At 46.2% G+C, this 24,336-nt stretch overlaps 1 protein-coding gene across 2 annotated transcripts in view; it reads right to left on the bottom strand.

The window, feature by feature from the left end:
- LOC141153543 (venom factor-like) overlaps positions 1-24,336 on the bottom strand; it is a 309,206-nt gene that overhangs the window by 138,322 nt on the left and 146,548 nt on the right. The window contains exons 24-25 of one of the 2 annotated variants that reach the window (XM_073638454.1): positions 19,507-19,710; positions 8,325-8,379 (exon numbers count right to left, since the gene is read on the bottom strand). In XM_073638454.1, coding sequence (XP_073494555.1) covers positions 8,325-8,379; positions 19,507-19,710 — 259 coding nt within the window. The remainder of the gene's footprint in view (positions 1-8,324; positions 8,380-19,506; positions 19,711-24,336) is intronic. The other variant, XM_073638462.1, reaches the window with a different exon arrangement.

Genomic DNA, 24,336 nt, shown 5'->3' with positions numbered 1-24,336 from the left:
TAGCAGTTTACAAGTGGCTCTCCAGAAGCGTGAGGTGAACTGTACCCCACGATCCGACACGATGTGGAGGGGCAGGCCATGAAGACGGAAGATGTGGCGGATAAAGTCTTTAGCCAGCTCGGGTGCAGACGGGAGGCCTGGCAGGGGAACGAAATGAGCCATCTTGGAAAAGCGGTCAGCGACCACCCAAATGACCGTACAACCGGCAGAGACGGGGAGATCAGTTATAAAGTCCATTGCTATATGCTGCCAGGGGGCAGCAGGTACTGGGAGCGGAAGGAGGCGACCGGCTGGCAGATGTCTTGGAACCTTGTTGCGGGCGCAGGACACACAGGCAGAAACAAAGTCTATTACGTCCTTGTGCAGGGTAGGCCACCAGTAGTGCCGGGTAATAAGCTGGAGGGTCTTTTTCTGACCGGCGTGGCCAGCTAGTTTAGACGAGTGACCCCAGTGTAGGATCTTCTCCCGATCAGGTACTGATACGAACGTCTTACCGGGAGGGAGACGATTTAGACTCACGGGAGCCACCTGCATTACTCTGGCGGGATCGATGATGTGTTTCGGTTCCTCCTCGAGATCAGACACCAGAAAGGATCGGGACAAGGCGTCCGCCTTGATGTTTTTGTCAGCCGGGCGAAAATGAAGAATAAAATCAAAGCGAGCAAAAAACAAGGACCACCGAGCTTGGCGCGGGTTAAGTCTCTGGGCATGCTGGAGGTAAGCCAAGTTCTTGTGGTCAGTGTAAATTATTACCGGGTGAAGAGCCCCTTCGAGCAGGTAACGCCACTCCTCCAATGCCAGCTTGATGGCCAATAACTCTCGATCTCCTATGGAATAGTTGCGCTCAGAAGAGGAGAAGAGTTTGGAGAAGAAGCCACAAGTTACCATTCTCCCGGAAGATGATTTTTGGGTAAGTACCGCTCCGGCTCCAGAGGAAGAGGCGTCAACCTCCAGGAAGAACTGCTTGTTGCCATCTGGGCGATGCAGCATCGGGGCGGAAGAGAAGGCCTGTTTTAAGGAAAGAAAGGCCTCCTCTGCTTCGGGTGGCCACTCTCTGGGATTAGTGCCCTTACGGGTGAGCACGGAAATTGGGTCAGTACGGGAAGAGAAGTGCAGTATGAAGAGGCGGTAGTAGTTGGTGAAGCCCAGGAACCGCTGAAAGGCCTTCAACCCCTCCGGTCGGGGCCATTTCTCGATGGCAGACAGTTTCTCTGGATCCATTCGAAGGCCGGTCTGAGAAATAATGTAGCCCAAAAACGGAAGCGAGGTCTGCTCAAAGAGGCACTTCTCATATTTAGCGAAGAGGTGATTCTGCCTGAGCCTGAGCAGGACCTGACGAACGTCTCTCCGGTGAGTCTGGAGATCCAGAGAGAAGACCAAGATGTCGTCCAGGTACACCACTACGCAGGAGTAGAGAAGATCCCGGAAGATGTCATTGACCAACTCTTGAAAGACGGCAGGAGCGTTACAGAGACCAAAGGGCATTACCAGATATTCATAGTGGCCGTCCCGGGTGTTGAATGCAGTCTTCCATTCATCCCCTTGACGGATACGGACCAGGTTGTACGCCCCACGGAGGTCCAGTTTGGTGAAGATTCTAGCCCCCCTCAGACGATCAAATAATTCTGGAATGAGCGGAAGGGGGTACTTTTTCTTCACCGTGATCTGGTTAAGGCCTCTATAGTCTATACAGGGACGGAGAGAGCCGTCCTTCTTTTTTACGAAAAAGAAGCCTGCTCCCACCGGGGAGGTAGATTTCCGGATGAATCCCCTGGCCAAATTCTCCTCAATATATACGGACATCGACCGGGTCTCAGCAGCGGACAATGGGTAAATACGCCCACGGGGAGGCGTAGTACCGGGTAACAGGTAGATAGGACAGTCGTATGGTCTATGAGGGGGTAATGTCTCTGCCTCCTTTTTATTAAAGACATCAGCAAATGACCAATAGGGAATCGGAAGTCCAGGTAGATTAGTTGGGGTAGGAGAAGGACGGGCGGGATGAACAGGAACCAAACAAGTCTTATGACAGTCCTGTCCCCAGCGAAGGACTTCTCCGGTCTGCCAGTCCAGCACGGGTGCATGTCTCTGGAGCCAAGGTAGACCTAGTAAGAGGGCGTGAGAGAGTCCAGGCAGAACATGAAAAGAGATGCTCTCAGAATGCAGCATTCCCACCTGCAGAGTTACGGATTCGGTGATGAGTTGGATGGGACGTGGTAAGAGGCCCCCATCCACAGCAGCGACAGATAATGGTATAGCCAGAGGTTTGGTGGGAATGTGGTATTTTTCTACCAGGGCCTGTGAAATAAGATTCCCGGCCGCTCCAGAGTCAAGTTGGGCTAGTTCGAAATAACGATTCTCCCCGCAGATAATTGAGACTGACAGCAGCAGAGATGGAGAGGATTTATTCTTGTCTAGGTCGACCTCTCTGAGCGAACCTAGACACAGGCGTTTCCCGACCTCTCCGGGCAGGTACGGATCCGGTGCTCCTTACTGCCACAGTAGAAGCAGCTCCCCTCGGCACGGCGTAAGTCCTGACGGGTTTTGACCATCTTGGTCTGGTCGACCTGCATAGGCTCAGGAGAGTGTACCTGGGGAGAAATGGAGGGAGTGACGTACTTCTGAAAAGTAGGAGCTAGACGTGGAAACCTCCTCTCACGGGTGACTTCTTTGGCACGCTCCTGGAACCGTAGGTCAATCCGGGTGGCAAGAGTTATTAGGTCATCGAGAGTGGTAGGAATGTCTCGACCGGCAAGTTCATCTTTGATACGGCCGGACAGACCCTCCCAGAAGACAGATACCAGAGCGTCGTTATCCCAGGCCAGCTCCGAGGCAAGGGTACGGAACCGTATGGCATATTGGCCCACGGTGAGACTTCCCTGACGGAGGCGTAGCAGAGATGATGCGGATGAGGTCTTCCGTCCAGGTTCGTCGAAGACTTTCCGGAAAGCCGTGAGAAAGGCAGGCAAGTCGGACACCAGGGGGTCTCCTCTCTCCCATAGAGGATTTAGCCAGGCCAGGGCCTCCCCGGTGAGATGGGACATGATGAAGGCAATTTTGGCCCGGTCGGAGTTAAACTGGTGGGACAGGAGTTCAAAGTGCAGGGTGCACTGATTTATAAAGCCCCGAGCCTGAGCGGAGTCGCCTCCGAAGCGAGGAGGTGCAGAAAGCCGGCGGCCGGGGTAGGATACCATAGTATTGGTGGGCAGCGGAGCTGCCGGATTGCGAGTCATGGCTCTGGCGGTGGTTGCTGGTGGAGTAGTCAGAGTGTCCAGGCGAGTATTGACATTCCGCAGGTGACCCAGGATGGACTCCTGTTGGGACCTCTGACGGGACAGTTCATGACACAGGTCCGAGAGTGAGGGAGCTTGGGTGCCACCGGGTTCCATGGCCCGAGCAAACTGTAACGGGTCTGGGAGGCGGAACCTCTGAGCTACTATACAAGGGGGCGGTCCTTGTAAGGGAGCGGGTGGCGACCAGGGAAGACGGGCAGGCAGTCACAGCAGGTGACCGGGACAGTCTCTGAGTGAACGGGCTGGAGGTCACGGCAAGTGACTGGGCAGTCTCTGGATGAACGGGCAGGAGGTCACGGCAAGTGACCGGGGCAGTCTCTGGATGAACGGGCAGGAGATCACGGCAAGTGACCGGGGCAGTCTCTGGATGAACGGGCAGGAGGTCACGGCAAGTGATCGGGGCAGTCTCTGGGTAAAGGGTATGTACGACCTGTGATGGCAGAGCCTCCAGGTAGGCTAGCAGGCAGATGGTAGATGTGAGCTCCCAGGTGAGCAAGCGAAAGTCTCTGGAATGGCAGGTGGTCACAGCACGTGACGGCGGAGCCTCCAGGTAGGCTAGCAGGCAGGTAGCAGGTGTGCGCTCCCAGGTGAGCGGGCAGGAGTCTCTGGAATGGCAGGTGGTCACAGCACGTGACGGCGGAGCCTCCAGGTAGGCTAGCAGGCAGGTAGCAGATGTGCGCTCCCAGGTGAGCGGGCAAGCTGGTCCATAGACAGACTGACAGGAGTTGGAGGGCAGACCGTCGGACCTCAGGCTAGCAGGCAGGTAGCAGAGGAGAGCTCCCAGGTGAGCGGGCAAGCTGGTCCTTAGACAGACTGACAGGAGTCGGTAGGCAGACCGTCGGACCTCAGGCTAGCAGGCAGGTAAGCAGAATATCAGGCAGGAATCAGACAGCAAACTGGCAGGAATCTGGCAGGTAACTGGCAACGGGACCTGAGGGCTGAAGCAGAGTAGTGAACAGTGCAACAACATTGCTCGGGCACCTCCATTTTGGAGGAGGTGCCTTATATATGGTGAAGTCCTCCGGCCATTGGCCGGGGACTCCTTAGGACGGCGCGCACGGCCCCTTTAAGAGGGAGGGAGCGCGCGCGCCCTAAGCACAGTGGCCGGGAAGGAGCGCGCGCTGCCAGCAGAGCGGGAGGAGGACGCCGGGCTCGGAGCAGAGGGGTGAGGGGAACAGTGTCCCTGCCTAGCAGAGGGCAGGGACGCCGGCGCTACACCTGTCAAGGACTTAACGGCTCAAACAGCAGCTAGAGCCTTCCAGCAGCACTTCTGCCGTCCACACGGGTATCCGGAGCAAGTGTTGACGGACCAAGGACCAGCCTTCGAAGCGGAGGTCTTCCAGGAGTTCTGCAACCTGTATGGCTGCAAGAAGATAAGAACAACGCCCTATCACCCTCAGACCAACGGACTATGTGAGAAAATGAACCAGGTGGTGATAGACTTCCTAAAAATGTTGCCCCTGGAAGAACGCAGTCTGTGGCCTGAAAAACTGCCTGATTTGGTGGACTTGTACAATCACATCCCCGTAGGCTCCACCAACTGTACCCCGGCTTACCTAATGAGAGCAAGACCTGGTAAGCTGCCTATTGACCTGGATATGGGAGTCCTGACACCTGAGGACACCTCGCCAGAGAGCAGACTGGGATACAGAACGGCAGCAGCAGTATCGGAAAGTACAGGAGAGCGTCGAGCGGAGTCTGTCTCAAGCAAGATAAAGGCAAGAGAAGGCTTATAACCAGTATTCTCCCGCTGTTCCCCCGGTGCCTGGAGAGCAGGTCTTGAAGAGAAAGAGGTGGCTCCACAAGTTGGACGACCAGTGGGAGAAGGACCCGTACACCGTACTGCCCTCAAGTCATGAGAACCCAAAAGTATGTATCATCAGTAAGGACGGAGGAGAGACCACAGCCATTGTCTCCAGAGACCACCTGAAGAAGTGTCCCGAGCAGCTGCAAAGCCCTGAAGAAGATCAAGAAAACCCTCAACCCGCAGAGGAAAGGGAAGAAATGATCAGTACCGTACTCGGAGACTTTCCACGGTCCAGGACTCAGATTAACAATGCAGTCGTGGTACTCGTCCTCACCTTTCTCCAGCCAGCCCCAGAAGAGCCTACAGAAGAACAGGTAGTGTCAGAAGAGCAGCCGGCCCAGGAGGCAGAAGAATCCATACCAGCAGCCCAGGAGAATCAACCCTCTGCTAGTAGTGAGCCTGCCGTGCCCCTAGTAAGCCAAAGAGTACGCAGAAAGCTGCCAGACCTACCCGCAACACCTCCTACACCCTGTAGTGCAGAACCAGATAGTGGGTTACGTAGGTCCACCAGGAGCACTAGAGGACAAATGCCCGCTCGCTGGAGAATCTAAACTGTAATATATATTTACCTGTACATACGTAAATGTTGAAAATGGTTTATGTTTGTTGCCTGGTTACTAATTATGTTTCTCTAGTTACCCTTCAGGTTTATTTGGACTGACAGGTTATGGACGCTGAATAACCGGAACTACATGTAGATAGTTGCACCTTGGTGCCTCTTGCGAAGATGGCCGCAGAAGAGAAAACCTGTCTGGCGTGGCTTCCTTGTGGCCCAAAGTAGCTAGCCTCAGCCTTGCAGCCATGCCCAGGGCCAACGCTTGGGGTTTGCTTTGGACAGGTCCCCTACTCTGTGCCAAGACTTCACCATGTTGGGTGATATGGACACCCGGTTACAGACACACCGTGACCTCTAAAGACTAAAGCTTCTTGTACTGTATATATGTTGTAGTATTATTGTTTATACCCTGTATTTGTGTTTTCTTAAAAATGTGTTTAGTCCCGGAGTACTAAAATTTACTAGGGGGGAATGTGGCACCCCAGGGGTCTGGTTGCCACAGTAATAGAAATATTACGTCTGAGAGCAAGTGGGAGGTTTCTCTGGTCAGGAGCCCTAAGCATGCAACACCGCCCACCCAGACCTGGGAGGGGAGGAATCTGCCCTTATAAACTGGGTCTGGGGCGGGATTAGGACAGTCAGAGCCTGGAGAGGGAAAGTGTGAGCAAGGAGCTCTGTAGGAGTAGTAGCAGAAGACCAGGGGCTGGAAGCTGAGCAGAGCTCGCCCTGGCACAAGAAACCAAGTACCGGACACCGGAGTCCGAGGCTGTGGGGACTGATATCCACCCAGCAGCAGAAACCAGCCGGCAGGGGATTCCAGTTCCTCTGGCCATAGAAGCCCGGAGGCTCAGTCACAAGGAAGGGACCAGCACCGCCATCCAGGAGCGGAGGCTAACAGAAGGCCCCAAGTCACCAGCCATACGGGTGAGCACCACACGGTATACTCAGGGACGTGGGCTACTTCTACCCGCTTACAGCAAGGTAGCCAGAAAGAGTGCAGATAGACGGGGAGGCCTACAACTCCACCTGGCCAGGGGAACTCCTGTTTGCTCGCAGACTGACCAGGCCCCTTATGTTAGCCAGTACTCCCGGGAGGGTCTGCCTTAACATCATCAGTAAAGACCCTGAACTGCACTGCAAAGACTCTGAGTCGTTCCTGCTTCATCGCCGCACCAGCACTACTAGTGCTGGGACTGCCGTGCACTATCACCCTCACCATCAACTACACTGCCCTGGGGCTCCACTCTTCCCGTGGGGAGTCACACTACCTCAGCTGCACACACCATCAGCCCCAGCGGTCTGCCTTGCAGCGGCGGTCCGCGCTGACCGCAATCCACGGGTGGCGTAGTCGGACAATTAACTTAAAACCCCCACAAAATACTGCCATCGGCCTGACCATCCTGAGCCACGGGACCGGGTCGCCGCCACGGAGACTACAAACCCCAGCATCCCCCAGAGACCTGGTTCCGGGTAACCCACTCCACGTGTACGCGGGGCCCAGGGGGCAAGTCAAATGGTGTCGCTTTGCACTACAATTGCGACAAGTAAGTTGCAAAATATCCAACGCAGTCATGGCTTGGTCATAGTACCCTTGGTGGTAGCAATCTGACCCCATTAACTTGTATTGTACTGCGCAGCAACACTTAGCAAGTCCAATCGCATAAAGACACGCTCATGCTCTTACAAACTGATTTATAATTTAAAAAACTATTCATATCTGGTGTCACCATATCCTTAGCAAACTATAATAAAAAATTACAAGTTATTTTTTTTATCTTGGTGTTAGTTGTAAAAAGAAAACTTAAAAATCAGTGCCAGAATAGCTTTTTTATCCCACTTCTGAAAACAGTAATAGAAATGAATCAGAACTATTAGAAAACAATCACTGAGCTGCACAAATAAAGGGCCCGATTCACCAAAGCTTTTACACCAGAATGCTAAAGCGTAATTCCCTGGAGGCAGACTAGGAAAGATCCTACTCTAGAACAGACATCTTTTCAGCTCATTTACATATAAGAAAAACGTAGATTTCTCAGGAACCATTTATCGGATTGCAGATATCAAAGTATCATTTCATTCAACTTTTTATAAACTACATGCCCATATAGACGGCTTAGGAAGGTTTGTTCTACTAACAGAATGCCCTTTAAATACATACGTCTTACTAAATGCCTTAGTCCCGCAAGGGGACTAGAATATGCAACATCTGTCACGATACCAAAGTTCACTAGTTATCGCATTCACTAGTTACTAGCTACATGAGAATGAGGTCACATTACAACCCCAAGAGTACTGCGACTGAGACAAGCAAGTCGCAAGAAGTTCAACTGTGTTGGATTTTCTTCTGACTTCTTTGCCACAGTTGCAGTACCTTTGGAGTCACAATGCAATCACAAAAGCACTGTATCAAAAATAACTCTGGACCAAGCAATTGCAAAGGGAGCTCAGCTAAACAGTAAGCCACAGCAGATGACAGGGTACAACTCCAGTGCCACCACATTCTGGTAACCTACCTGTATGTCTTCCTGATGGCTAGTTTACTTTTCATCAGCACAAACATGATGTACGTCAATATACGGCAGTGGGTTATAAAATACAATCGATAGCAGTGCTGTGCATAATAGAAAACCAAAGCTGAATAGAAAAAAGCTAAAAATTCAGTTCTTACCATGTGCTTTTCTGAAAAGAATCCCCAGATAAATGAGATAATTGTTTCAGATATCCTGTTTGAAAGGGAAACACGTATTATAGGTTGTCTATTAAACATATTACTCCATCATTGACACAACTCCAAATTCTTATATACTGCAGTTTAGCTCATACAGAGACCTTGCAACCAATTTAACCCCTTCACCACCCAGCCTATTTTTACCTTCCTGACCAGGACAATTTTTCTCAATTCTGAACAGTGTCAGTTTATGAGGTTATAACTCTGGAACGCCTCAGCATATTCCAATGATTCTGATTTTTCATGACATGTTGTACTTCATGTTAGTGGTAAATTTTGGTCAATATGATTTATGTTTATTTATGAAAGAATCAACAATTTTACAAAAAAATTTGAAAATTTTGCAATTTTCAAACTTAATTTTTATGCTCTTAAGCCAGATAGTTATACCACACAAAATAGTTAACAAATAACATTTACCACACGTCTACTTCACATTAGCATCATTTTTGAAATATAATTTCTATTTTGTTACGAAGTTATAAGAGTTAAAAGTTTATGAGCAATTTCTAATTTTTCCAACAAAATTTACAAAACCAATTTTTTTAGGGACCACATCCTATTTGAAGTGACTTTAAGGGGTCTATTTAACAGAAATTATCTGAAAGTGGCACTATTTTAAAAACTACACCCCTAAAAGTGCTTAAAACCGCATTTAAAAAGTTTATTAACCATTCACAGAAAATAAAGCAATGTTAAAGGAAAAAATGAAAATGTTACTTTTTCCTACAAAAATATTGCTTTAGCACCAAATTTTGCATTTTAAAAAGGATAACAGGAGATAATGGACCATACAATTTGTTGTGCAATTTCTCTTCAGTACGCAGATACCCCATATGTGGTGGAAAACTACTGTTTGGGCGCACGGCAGGGCTTGGAAGGGAAGGCGCACCATTCAACTTTTGGAGCGCAAAATTGGCTGGAATAGATGGCAGACACCATGACGCATTTGAAGAGCCGCTGATGTTCCTAAACAGTGAAACCCCCCCACAAGTGACCGCATTTTGCAAACTACATCCCTCAAGAATTGTATCTAGAGGTGTTGTGAGCACGTTCAACCCAAAGGTGTTTCTCAGAATTTTATAAAATTGACCCATCAAAATGAAAAAATATTTTTTTCCCACAAAAATGTTGCTTTAGCCCCAAACTTTTCATTTTCACAAAAGTAACGGAGAAAATGGACCCCAAAATTGGTTTCTCCTGAGTACGCCAATTTCCCATATGTGGTGGAAAATTACTGTTTGGGTGCACGGCAGGGCTCTGAAGGGAAGGAGTGCCAGTTGAATTCTGGAGTGCAATTTTGGGTGGAATAGATAGCAGATGCCATGTTACATTTGAAGAGCCCATGACATGCCAAAACAGCAGAACCCCCCCCCCCCCACAAGTGATCCTATTTTGTAAACAACACCTCTTGAGGAATTCATCTAGGGGTGTAGTTAGCGCTTTTAACCCTCAGGCACTTCACAGAATTGTATAACATTGGTCTGAATCAATGAATCAATCGAAAATTAATATTTTTTCCACTAAAATGTTGCTTTGGCCTCAAGTTTTCAATTTTCACAAAGGATAATAGGAGAAAATGAACAGTAAAATTTGTTAAACGATTTCTCCTGAGTACACCAATACCTCTTATGTGGTCAAAAACTAGTTTTGAGGCACAGTGCAAAGCTCAGAAGGGAAGGAGCGCCATATTGGAGTTCATATTCTGCTGGAATGGTTTGAGGGTGCCATGTCACATTGGCTTATGGCACCCTGAGGTGCCTGAGGTGCCATAACAGCAGAACCCCCTCATAAATAATCTCATTTTACAAGCTACACCTCTAAATGAATTCATCTAGAGGTGCAGTGATCAAATTGACACCACATACAGAATACCTCACAGAATTTTATAGCTTTGGGCGGAGATGAAAGAATAATTACATTTTCACCATTAAAATGTTGTTTTAGCCCCAATTGACACCATTTTACAAGGTACACCTCTCAATTAATTCATCTAAGGGTGCAGTGATCATATTGACACCATGGGTGTGTCACAGCAATTTATAACACTGGACAGTGAAAAAAATAATTACATTTTTACCACAAAAATTTTGTCTTATACCCATATTTTAGTTTCACATAGGGAAATGGGTAATAATGGCATCAAAATTTGTCACATAATTTCTACCAAACGTGGCAATACCCCATGTGGCTGTACTGTAATGTTTAGCCACATGGCGAGACTCAGGAGTAGAGATGAGCGGTGTTCGACTGTTCGCCAATCTCAAATTCGAGCTGTTTTGGGCGGTGTTCGAGTCGTTCGACGAACTCGAACGATTTGCAAAAAATTTGGCTGTTCGAGGTTATGTTCGATAACTGTTCGTGCACCAAAAAGCGTAACTGGATTTTTTCACAGTAATACTCTTAATCAATGTTAATAGACAGTTTCAGTGTAGAGTGGGCGGGGGGAGGGGCAGGGGATGGATCTCTGCAGAAATAATGCCGATCTCCATTTTTTTTTTCTTTTCCGCATTTAGAGTGGGGCGGTGCAGTCTGTCAGCCTATCAGCAGCGCACACACGCAGCGAAGTGCTTTTTTTCACACAAGCAAGGGCATGTGTCATTGGCTGTGTATGTCACATGTCCTTGCCCTATAAGACCCAGCCATTTTCCCCGTCACCACCATTTTCTCACTGCTGCAGCTGAGTGTTAAATGGCACCGCTGCTGCTGTGGGCGCTATACAGTGTAACTATGTGAATTGCGAGCGAATTTCCAGTTACATAGAGAGATAGGTTTAGGGAGTAGGGACTAGTTCTAATTGCAGCACTTTTGAGGGCTAGGTTACAGCAGTTCATAGCACTTTTTGCCAGGCAGGTCTGTGCCAGTGCTGTGCAAGTATTTTTCACAGCATTTTGCGAAATGTAGCTCAGCCAATCCTTTTGGGCCTGTAGCAGTGTCTGTTAGTCATTGGAGTAGCCTATCTGTGCTGCAAACTACACCACCTGTGTATCTAATACCAATTTTTTACTGCATCTAAGCCAGCCAATCCTTTTGGGCCTGTAGCGGTGTCTGGTAGTCAGTGGAGTAGCCCATCTGAAGCAAGCTACACCACCTGTGTATCTAATAACAATTTTTTACTGCATCTAACCCAGTAAATCCTTTTGGGCATAGTAGCAGTATCTCGTAGTCAGCGGAGTAGCCCACCTGTGAAGGAAACTACACCGCCTGTGTTCTATTTCTAATTTTTTACTGCATCTAACCCAGGAAATCTTTTTGGGCCTAGTAGCAGTGTCTCGTAGTCAGCGGAGTAGCCCACCTGTGAAGGAAGCTACACCGCCTGTGTATCTAATTCTAATTTTTTACTGCATCTAACCCAGGAAATCTTTTTGGGCCTAGTAGCAGTGTCTGGTAGTCAGCGGAGTAGCCCACCTGTGAAGGAAGCTACACTGCCTGTGTATCTAATTCTAATCTATGGAGCACCCCATGGGCAAACAGCGATCTATATAGTATGCTCCTTCCCAGAAGCAGCCCAATAGACGGACACTATTCGGAGGCACAGGTAGTAAGTAACTGGAACGCCTCCTCAATGTCTGTTTTGGCCATTAGGGTGCCCCTTCCCAACTTCTTGACCCGCCTGATTGCCTTGTCAAAGCATGACTATATGTACTTGTCACTTTTCCATGTGGTAGTTGTGTCTTCTGAGCAGTTTGTCATCTTTTGGACACCTTTGAAGATGTTTTCTATGTGTTTTCTATGTGTTTCTATGTGTTTTTGTTTGCCTGCCATTGGTTTTAACGGTGTTCGACGAACCGTTCGACGAACCGTTTGGCGAACATGCCGGTGTTCGACGAATCAAACCGAACCAGAACACTACAGGGGTGGCTCAACACTACTCGGGAGGTACAGAGCACTGTTTGACTTTTGGAGAACAAATTATCGTAGAATAGTTTGCGGACTGCATATGCAAAGCCCCTAAGTGCCAGAAGAGCAGAATTCCTCCTCAAGTGACTCCATGTTGGAAATTACACCCTTCTGGAAATTTATCTACAGGTGTACTGACAATTTTGACTTAATGGTGTTTTCCAGAATCAAGCAGCAGTGGATGTTGCTGAGTGAAAATTGCAAATCTGCTATCGTAGTGGCCATACATTGTAGTGCCCATACATTGTGCCCAACTCGTGTTTCTGTTGCCATACACAACATAAATTAAGTGGGCTCTCATTGCTACAGAAATGGCAAACATGTAGACACTAATTGTGGTTTAGTCACACTGTGAGGCTCAGAAGGGAGGAGGGTATTTGGATTTGGAAGAGCAGAATTCACTGTGTTTCTTTTTGGGGGTGGGAAGCCATAGCTCTATTCCAGAGCCTTTGTGCTACCAGTAACGTGGAAGCCCCTATATTTCCATTGACAGATTACGTTCCTGAGTGAGGACTTGCTTTTTTTGTAAATTGAGTTGAAGCTTTTATTGAGAACATTTTACATAACATTTTGGATCACATTTATCCTGCACTCTATGTTGATAACTTACAACAAGGTTTCCATCTAAATCTCCGAATGACAAGATGCAGTTGAAATCCCCAAGGGATCCATTCACTATAATGAGGCAGCAGAGTTACTCTGGACTCCGACTGGCCTCTGTTCAGCAGTGTCCATTTCAGAGGTGCACAAAACTGTGGCTGTCCATGCTTTTATGCATGCTTAAATAGAGTGACACAGCCGGATCATAGGCCAGACGGCTCACTATAGGGAATCTTCCATAGGGGGTTCCATCTGAATCACGTATTTCAGAATTCTATATGGAAAGCCCGATGTAAGTGCTCAGCGTAGAGTGCAGGATAAATGTGAGCCAAGCTTTACTGCGACCTTTGAAAGGCAAAATGAACATATCAACATACCAGATTTGTATCTTTTTTATGTTTGGCTGCTATCACACACTAAAAAACGCTTGTTTTGTAAAAAAAAAAAAAAAGTTTTTGCTTTGCCATATTTTGCAAGCTAGAAATTTCTGCTGACAAAATCATGAGAGGGTTTATTTTTTGTGGGACGAGTTAACGTTTTTATTAGTACTATTTTAAAGCACATGACATTTTTTGATCACTTTCTATTTCAGTTTTTACACAATAAGGCTATGTGCACACGATGCAGAAATGCTCCGGATTTTTCCTGAGCGTTTCTGCGTCTCTCCTGGCTGAATAAACGCATGTGAATTGTACATGCGTTTTTCCTGCCAGGGACATGCGGATGTGAAGCGTTCTTCACTTGCATTTCCGCATGCGGGTTGACAAGCGCTTTCCAAGCGATTTTAGCATCACTTGGAAAGTGCTTGACAACTTGGTCACACTATATAAATCCATGCAAATGGCATAGATTTATATAGTGTGACCGTAAAGAATGTTTAAAAATAAAAAAATAAATCTATACTTACCTTCCGATGGCCCCCGGAGTCTTGCTTCCCTCCGTTCTCCCTTGTCGGGAGATCGCGGTACACTGAAGGACCTGCAGACGTCAGCATTGCGTGACCCGTCACATGACTATGACATCAGCACAGGTCCTTCAGTCCATCGCGATCTGCTGGCATGAGAGGACGAGCGCACCGGGGGCTGCCAGAAGGTAAATATAACATTTATTTTTTATTTTATTCTTTTTTACAGGTTCTATGGTACCTGGGTCCGGAGTAGAGTCTCCTGTCCTCCACACCCGGGTACCATCCACACATTGAAACGCTTGGATTCCGCATCTACATATGTAGTGATGCGTAATCCATGCGTTCCAATGAAAGTCAATGGCGGCGAAAACGCAGCACTTCCGCAAAATAATTGGTAGTGCTGCGTTTTTTTCCGCAATGATATTCCGCAGCGGAAATTTCCGCAGCATGTGCACAGCACATACGGATTATCATTGGGGACGATGGCAGGCCTTCTAACATGCGTTTTTTAAGCGTTTCGGCAGCGTTTTTTGCCGCTGCGGAAACGCTTAAAAAACGCATCGTGGGCACACAGCCTAAAAACTATTTATAGAAAATACAATTGTTTTTGAATCATTATATTCTGAAAGCTATGGCTTATATGAAATACAGTACAGACCAAAAGTTTGGACACACCTTCTCATTTAAAGATTTTTCTGTATTTTCTTGACTATGAAAATTTTACATTCACACTGAAGGCATCAAAACTATGAATTAACACATGTGGAATTATATACTTAACAAAAAAGTGTGAAACAACTGAAAATATGTCTTATATTCTAGGTTCTTAAAAGTAGCCACCTTTTGCTTTGATGACTGCTTTGCACACTCTTGGCATTCTCTTGATGAGCTTCAAGAGGTAGTCACCAGAAATGGTCTTCCAACAATCTTGAAGGAGTTCCCAGAGATGCTTAGCACTTATTGGACCTTTTGCCTTCACTCTGCGGTCCAGCTCACCCCAAACCATCTCGATTGGGCTCAGGTCTGGTGATTGTGGAGGCCAGGTCATCTGGCATAGCACCCCATCACTCTCCTTCTTGGTCAAATAGCCCTTACACAGCCTGGAGGTGTGCTTGGGGTCATTGTCCTGTTGAAAAAATAAATGATGGTCCAACTAAACGCAAACCGGATGGAATAGCATGCCGCTGCAAGATGCTGTGGTAGCCATGCTTGTTCAGTATGCCTTCAATTTTGAATAAATCCCCAACAGTGTCACCAGCAAAGCACCCCCACACCATCACACCTCCTCCTCCATGCTTCACGGTGGGAACCAGGCATGTAGAGTCCATCCGTTCACTTTTTCTGCGTCGCACAAAGACACGGTGGTTGGAACCAAAGATCTCAAATTTGGACTCATCAGACCAAAGCACAGATTTCCACTGGTCTAATGTCCATTTCTTGTGTTCTTTACCCAAATAAGTCTCTTCTGCTTGTTGCCTGTCCTTAGCAGTGGTTTCCTAGCAGCTATTTTACCATGAAGGCCTGCTGCACAAAGTCTCCTCTTAACAGTTGTTGTAGAGATGTGTCTGCTGCTAGAACTCTGTGTGGCATTGACCTGGTCTCTAATCTGAGCTTCTGTTAACCTGCGATTTCTGAGGCTGGTGACTCGGATAAACTTATCCTCAGAAGCAGAGGTGACTCTTGGTCTTTCTTCCCTGGGGGGGTCCTCATGTGAGCCAGTTTCTTTGTAGCGCTTGATGGTTTTTGCAACTGCATTTGGGGACACTTTCAAAGTTTTCCCAATTTTTCGCACTGACTGAACTTCATTTCTTAAAGTAATGATGGCCACGCGTTTTTCTTTACTTAGCTGCTTTTTTCTTGCCATAATACAAATTCTAACAGTCTATTCAGTAGGACTATCAGCTGTGTATCCACCAGACTTCTGCACAACACAACTGATGGTCCCAACCCCATTTATAAGGCAAGAAATCCCACTTATTAAACCTGACAGGGCACACCTGTGAAGTGAAAACCATTTCCGGTGACTACCTCTTGAAGCTTATCAAGAGAATGCCAAGAGTGTGCAAAGCAGTCATCAAAACAAAAGGTGGCTACTTTGAAGAACCTAGAATATAAGACATATTTTCAGTTGTTTCACACTTTTTTGCTAAGTATATAATTCCACATGTGTTAATTCATAGTTTTGATGCCTTCAGTGTGAATGTACAATTTTCGTAGTCATGAAAATACAAAAAAATCTTTAAATGAGAAGGTGTGTCCAAACTTTTGGTCTGTACTGTATCTCCACTTATGAAGTTGTATGGCAGCCTGTTTTTTGCGGGACAAGATGATGTTTTCAGCTATAACATTTTTAATTTATATTTGACTTTTTGATCGCGTTTTATTTCACTTTTTGTGCAGCAGTATAACAAACAAACATAGTTTTTTGCAACTTTTTTTATGGTGTTCACTGAAGGGGTTAACTAGTGTTACAGTTTTATAGGTCGGGTCAGTCTGGATGCAGCTATACCAGATATGTGACTTTTTTTGTTTATTTTTTATTTTTTATAAATATACCTATGATTTATTGGTATAATATTTTTTTCATTTTTTTTTATTTATTTTGTGATATTTTTTTAAATATTGGTACAATTTTATTTTTTACTTTTTTACTTAGTGCCTCTATCGGACTTAACTTTTAATAGTTCAATCGCTTGTATAATGCATTGCAATACACCAGCACTGCAATGCATTATACTTGTCAGTGTTACACTGACTGAACGCCTTTTAGATCATGCTCCTTGCATCCTTAGACGCAGCGTTAACAGCTCTGCAAAGATGTCAACTGAAGAATAAGTAGCAGCTCAATGGAATAGAAAAACAGATAGCTGGAGGTGTTAACCCAGAAGGCTTCAACCACATGGGGAAAGTGACATTACATGTCTCACACTAGTAACTGTCTTTCATTTAAAATAAGCCCTGGAGGCAGGTTCTCAGGGAAATCTATGTTCGGCTGTCAGGGAAGCACAGGGATAACACCGGGGAGATCACACAATACCTCGCCGCTGCCGTCACTCTGTCTATTATTCACAGGATTGAGAAGGGATTCACAGCACACGATCCCAATTACTCACTGCGCAGCTATCGGCAAGAGGGCAGAAAGCATATGGCGTCACACCTCTGGGCTCCAACTCATGGAATATGTGTATATGCCACCTTACGGTTACTGCCAGCTTCATGATAGCTCAATTAATATTATTCTCTACCACCACCGGCTGAGTTTGAAATATAATACAGGCCTGGCCGGACGCCTGCGATTTGGTAGCGTATATGGCTTCGGGGGAGGGAACGACAGAGCAAAAGAAACAGAACTATTAAATTTTATATTTAATCCAAAAGGGAGGCAGTGTCATGAAAAATATACAAAGATTTTACAAAGGGGACAATTACAGTACAGAATAGACAGTTACACAAAATAAAACAGGATTAAAGAAGACTTACTATACGATCACTGAGATGATTCAATATAGGTGGAGGAGGGGCTCCCCGATTTGATTAGACTGTTATCGATTAGGATCCGTTGCTTATAGTGCCTACACCCCTCTGGCAAAGAATATGGATCAATCTTCAGTCGGCTCTTTTATCCCGAAGAGGGGACCTACCCACACGCCCCTTGTGCTGACATCATGTGGGCTGGGCCCCACCCTTCATGTTTTTATAAAAACGCTAATTTCTGTAATAACTCATCCCTGGTTGCTCGCAGAAGCTTGCAAGGGATGCCATATTTTCCGCTATGAATTCACCTTCATTTAAAGATCGCGCATGGCGTAGTTGTGATTTGCTATTTTGTTACTTTTGCGCCACAGCTCCCTGGAGGGCTTACGGCTATGAAAAAATAAGCATCTTGTTCCTCAGCTGACCCTGCCACTCAAAATATGGGTCCAATTTTTATCAGAATTATGGAACTTCAGTTATTCCATATTTCATATCGGCTCCAATTGGACTGGGGTTTCGGCTAAAACTCCCTTTGACATCCCGGGAATCAAGTTTCAACAGTTACATGTAAATTGATTGCAAGCTTGTGTCTAATAATCCCCTGCTTCTGCCAGGGAGAAAGACCCTCGCATTTTAATTAGGTTGTAGCACTTTTTGGCAGGCATATGTTTACAGGGCACTTCTCAGGCGTGTGTTAATTGCATTCAAACAGAGCTCTCAGCTCTCCTCTTGTGACAAAAGATGGATAAGGGAGGGGTGAGAGGGGCTTCAGAGGGAGAAAGAATATTTTCAATATTTCTCAATATTTCCATGACACTGGTGTAGCACCCTGAGGATTCGGCTGCTACAGGGGTATTACACCTCAAGCCAGAGGTGTGGTATTCCACTCCCGGGTAAGGATGGAGTGTGGAACTGAGCTAGTAGGCTGCATACACTACATACATCCCATTTCCGGGGGACAGATCGACGGTACTCCCACCAATATATGTGCAGGTACGATAGTGTCTGTCCCTGGCTGGAGTGGGAGGGGGGTGGAACATCCCAGTAGTGTAGGGGCAGATAGGGGGAGCAGTCTGGGTAAGGCTAGGAGCTCATTGGGTGCTGGTCACCTGAGCTCACACATAGAGGGAGTATATAAGGTGGGCACCATCTTAGATCAGGGTCAGTCTGTCAGAGTTGAGTCAGAGGAGCAGAGCAGAGAAGCTCAGCCAGAAGGGCTGACAGGGAGTTGTGGTTCCGGCTGGGCCCAGCTCCAAGGCCAAATCTGAGAGAGAGAGAGGAGTCAGAAGGACCCAGAGAGAAAACAAGCAGGAACGCCAAGACCCCAGAATACAAACAGCAGGGTGAAGGGTTGGCACCCAGGGTACCGGATCCCAAGCTGGCAGAGGACAAAGCACACCTTAGCCAGAGACCGGAGGTCGTGGGCAGGATCTGCCACGACCCTCACCAAATCCACCAGGAAGGCAGACCAAGTATAGGGTCAGGGAACCCAGAAGAGGTGTACCCACCAAGAGACCCGAGGGAGCCGGACATAGGTGGATCCCTGGTGAGAACGACCAGAAGAGAGGGAAAGTCAGACAGGAGCTCAGGACCACGCTCCAGAATTACTTGGGGGTTGGCCGAGTCCAGGACCTGGTGGACGCAGCACGGCTCGGGTGGTCGCCTCAGGCCAGAGTGACCATAAGAACACCCGTAAGTAAAAACCCCTGAACTGCACAGCCCGACTCTGAGTCTTCTTGTCTGATTCATCCTGCACCTGCACAACCACCATCCTCTACACCTGACCCCCTGAGGCTATACCCCTCCCGTTGGGGGTTATACTACCAGAGCTGCACACACACCACCAGCCTCAGCGGACCCTTCTGCAGCGGCGGCCTTGTGACCGCAAATCAACGGGTGGCGTAGTCGACATTAAGGACCTTTAACAACATCTGTAAAGACTGCCACACACGGAGTTTGACACCCTGGGCACGGACCGGGTCACCGCCACTCGGAGACTACAACCCCCATCTGATCCGGCTCCGGGTAATCCCCAAACAGCACTGGCCCAGGGGGCGCGTCACTGGCGCATAGTTCTTAACAGCTCATTTACATGTTAGGAAAAATGTGGATTACTCTGGACTAAAACATTGGATCACAAATATCAATATATCATTTTATTCAGCTTAATTGGACCCAAATGCCCAAAGAGATGGCTTTGGAGGGTTGATCCTACTGACAGATTCCCATTAAATACTTTACCTCTTTTAATATTTTTCACAGCTGTGCTTCTCTTTTCAGCTCCAATGGCATTCCACCTTTTAGTGGTATCTAAATACTTAGTCAAGATGACATTTGGCGTAGTTTTGACCATGTTCTGTTCTGGGCAGCCATCTGGAATATATATGAGAGATCCGAGATAGGTGTCATCTAAAGCACCCAACAAAGTCTCCCCCATGATATCTCCTAAAAAAAATAAAATAGGTAAATAAAGCATAGATTTTTATTAACATAATATTAAATAAGAAGTTGTTGGCAATGATGGTAACGGCATTTACTCAACATACTGCACTGGGTTAGGTAGCAGTGGGATAGCTATTGACTACCCAGCTTGTTTAAAGGTAAAGAAATATTTTAGTGAGATGTTGGGTTATGTTATGCTTCTGGTAGTAGTGAAGCTCCACCTTTACTTAGACGGTCATATACTCTTGTTAAAAAACTGGATATATAAATATATATTTATATATATAGAGAGAGAGAGAGAGTATAGTTAATGTAAACATGATCATTAAAGTTTAATATGAGTTGCACACTCCTATATATTTTATTAGAAGATCTCCTTAGTAAATATCGGGTGGTTTCATTTTATTCTGTAGCATTAGTTTTGTTAGAATTTCCTATGTGCCATTGAAAATGTTGTCATTTGCTTCTAATGTGCTCCGTAGCAACAAACGAAAATACATTTTAATCCTTTCAAGACCCGTCAATTTTTTTTGCTTTAGGGCTTTTGTTTTTTCCTCCTTTTCAATCAAGAGAAATATTTTTTTTAAAAATTTATTGACATAGCTACGAGGACTTGCTTTTATCTTGCGGGACGAGTTATAGTTTTGAATGACGCCATTTATTTTTCAGTCGACATAGCTGTTTGAGGGCTTTTTTTTGCAGGAAGACTTGTAATTTTCAATGACACCATTCATTTTATCATGTGATGCACTGGAAAGTGCGGAAAAAAAAATCCAAATGGGCTGAAATTGCAAAAAATTTGGAATTTCACAATTGTTTTGGCTTTTTTTATTTACCATGTTCATTATATGGTAAAACTGACCTGGCAATATTACGTCATATCACAGGCTCACTGATCACTGATCGGCGCATAGAATGATGCGCCCCCCTGCCAGCGCGTGTGAAATGCTGCTGTCAGAGATTGACAGCAGCTTTTAACAAGTTAACAGCCACTGGCGAAGCTCCGTGCCACCAGCGTCTGTTAGAGGCAGATGATGGCTTAATAAATCAGCCATCACATGCTGGAAAAATGCAGGCTCGGCGTGCGAGCCCGCATCAAAGGGAGTGAGGTGACATATGAAGTAACTGTACGTCATAAGTAATGAAGGGGTTAAAAGTTTCTCCAACATCTTGTTCTTGCTGTACTGCAAAAAAGACATATATATATTATATATATATATATGTATATATACAGTACAGACCAAAAGTTTGGACACACCTTCTCATTTAAAGATTTTTCTGTATTTTCATGATTATGAAAATTGTACATTCACACTGAAGGCATCAAAAATATGAATTAAAACATGTGGAATTTTATACTTAACAAAAATGTGTGAAACAACTGAAAATATGATATATTCTAGGTTCTTAAAAGTAGCCACCTTTTGCTTTGATGACTGCTTTGCACACTCTTGGCATTCTCTTGATGAGCTTCAAGAGGTAGTCACCGGAAATGGTCTTCCAACAATCTTGAAGGAGTTCCCAGAGATGCTTAGCATTTGTTGGCCCTTTTGCCTTCACTCTGCGGTCCAGCTCACCCCAAACCATCTCGATTGGGTTCAGGTCTGGTGACTGTGGAGGCCAGGTCATCTGGCGTAGCACCCCATCACACTCCTTCTTGGTCAAATAGCCCTTGCACAGCCTGGAGGTGTGTTTGGGGTCATTGTCCTGTTGAAAAATAAATGATGGTCCAACTAAACGCAAACTGGATGGAATAGCATGCCACTGCAAGATGCTGTGGTAGCCATGCTGGTTCAGTATGCCTTCAATTTTGAATAAATCCCCAACAGTGTCACCAGTAAAGCACCCCCACACCATCACACCTCCTCCTCCATGCTTCACGGTGGGAACCAGGCATGTAGAGTCCATCAGTTCACCTTTTCTGCGTCGCACAAAGACACAGTGGTTGGAACCAAAGATCTCAAATTTGGACTCATCAGACCAAAGCACAGATTTCCACTGGTCTAATGTCCATTTCTTGTGTTCTTTACCCAAATAAGTCTCTTCTGCTTGTTGCCTGTCCTTAGCAGTGGTTTCCTAGCAGCTATTTTACCATGAAGGCCTGCTGCACAAAGTCTCCTCTTAACAGTTGTTGTAGAGATGTGTCTGCTGCTAAAAATGTGTGGCATTGACCTGGTCTCTAATCTGAGCTGCTGTTAACCTGCGATTTCTGAGGCTGGTGACTCGGATAAACTTATCCTCAGAAGCAGAGGTGACTCTTGGTCTTCCTTTCCTGGGGAGGTCCTCATGTGAGTCAGTTTCTTTGTAGCGCTTGATGGTTTTTGCAACTGCACTTGGGGACACTTTCAAAGTTTTCCCAATTTTTCACACTGACTGACCTTCATTTCTTAAAGTAATGATGGTCACTCGTTTTTCTTTACTTAGCTGCTTTTTTCTTGCCATAATACAAATTCTAACAGTCTATTCAGTAGGACTATCAGCTGTGTATCCACCAGACTTCTGCACAACACAATTGATGGTCCCAACCCCATTTATAAGGCAAGAAATCCCACTTATTAAACCTGACAGGGCACACCTGTGAAGTGAAAACCATTTCCGGTGACTACCTTTTGAAGCTCATCAAGAGAATGCCAAGAGTGTGCAAAGCAGTCATCAAAGCAAAAGGTGGCAACTTTGAAGAACCTAGAATATAAGACATATTTTCAGTTGTTGCACACTTTTTTGTTAAGTATATAATTCCACATGTGTTAATTCATAGTTTTGATGCCTTCAGTGTGAATGTACAATTTTCATAGTCATGAAAATACAGAAAAATCTTTAAATGAGAAGGTGTGTCCAAACTTTTGGTCTGTACTGTATATATATGAATAAATAGCTCACAATACAGTCTGTCACAAAACATCCAAACATAACAAAAATCTACGACATACTTAGCTAAATGGCATTTCTCTCTAGATCCATTGCCCCGACACGTTTTCCCCCTTAGGGTCTCGGGGTTTATCAGGGTACTATTCACTTAGTAAGAAGCAAAAAGGATAGGTGCTATCCATGAGCACTCAAGCTCCTGTGGCTGTAAGGAAAGTGGAACACTGCTTGCCAGTCCCCTAATGAATCCCAAGATCCTAGGTGGCAAGAAACGCATCAGAACAAGGGAGAATGGACCTGAGGAAAAATGAAATTCAGCTAAGTACCTTCCTATTGTGGATTTTTGTTATACTTGGATGTTTTGTCACAGACTATCTATTGTGAAAAATGTATTCATATATATGTCTTTTTTTAGACAATACTTTCATCTTGGGCATGTATCATGGTTGCTATGGCTTTATGTAGATGGTCCATTTAGATAATATCTAGATATACACCTTTGGCATTTTTTGATGCTGTCCCATTTACACATATAGGTTTATTCATATCGCAGCTATTGCTTATTTTGCACTGTCTGGGTGTTGTCGTTGATCAGAGAGGTTACACATTAGGGCCATATAGGGATAGTCTACGTTGAGCAAGGGTGCCACATCATTTGAATTAGGGCGACAAACCCCGCAGTAATAATATTTTAGGGTAATTTCTTTTCTTCCTCTCCTTCTGCCAATAGCCTTATGGTTTTGAATACTCTCCCTAGGGTATATGCACCTTTATATGGTTATGGTATACTAGATGGTGGCCCGATTCTAACGCATCGGGTATTCTAGAATATGTATGCGGCCGACCGGGCGCGACTAATCAGCGAAGCAGTGTTTAAATGGGTTGTGCACTACTTTAAATTAACCCCCCAATGTATCCCCCGGGGCCCCTAATGAATTTTGTAATTACGTCATGTTGTCAATACTGCTTGTGACTACATCGCTGACCACGCGGCAAGTGTGAAGGGAGGACCGGGGAGCGAGGCCGCCGGTCGGGGTACTTCTGCTGCGACCAGCCGGGAGATGACCGGCTAGCACCAGTCATCTCCCAGCTGCGTCGCCGCTGATCTCCCGACGGTGGCCTGCATGTTTCAAATCCGGCGCCAATTCGCGGCCGGGCTGCGCCAGTCGCTGATTGGTCGCGGCCGGCGGTGTTTTAAATTTCGCGCCAATATCACTGATTGGTCGCGACTGGGTGGGTGCGACCAATCAGCGAAGCGTGTTTCAAATCCGGCGCCAATTCGCGGCCTGACTGCGCTCGTTGCTGATTGGTGGCGGCCGCGACCAATCAGGACAGCGGTGTTTTAAATTTCTCGCCAATATCGCTGATTGGTACCGTGAACCGTGTTAGTGAGGACCGGGGAGCAGCGCTGCCTGTGCGGGTACTTCCGCTGCGAGCTAGGACCGCTGATCTCCCGACGGCAAGTGTGAATTGAGGACCGGGGAGCGGTGCCGCCTAGGCCGCCGGTCAGTGTACTTCTGCTGCATCGCCGCTGACCTCCATGCGGCAGATGAGCCGCTAACGGCCGCCATCTTGTTCTGAAATCTCGCGTCGCTGATTGGCCGCGGCCGGACCAATCAACAACGCGGGATTTCCTGGACGGACAGATAGACAGGATAAGCCGATTATATAGTAGATATGTTCTTTGTAGCATCCTTTTTCTATACATATCTAATAAAGATATCTTTTTAAGGTTTTTTTGTGCAGGTGTGTTTGTAGGACTAC

This window comes from Phyllobates terribilis, unplaced genomic scaffold, assembly GCF_046119375.1.
Source record: "Phyllobates terribilis strain yellow unplaced genomic scaffold, ASM4611937v1 Scaffold_1__5_contigs__length_1240528914, whole genome shotgun sequence".
Taxonomy (NCBI): Eukaryota; Metazoa; Chordata; class Amphibia; order Anura; family Dendrobatidae; genus Phyllobates; species Phyllobates terribilis.
Note: the sequence above shows the minus strand (reverse complement) of the source record. Positions and strands in the feature narration are given on the sequence as shown.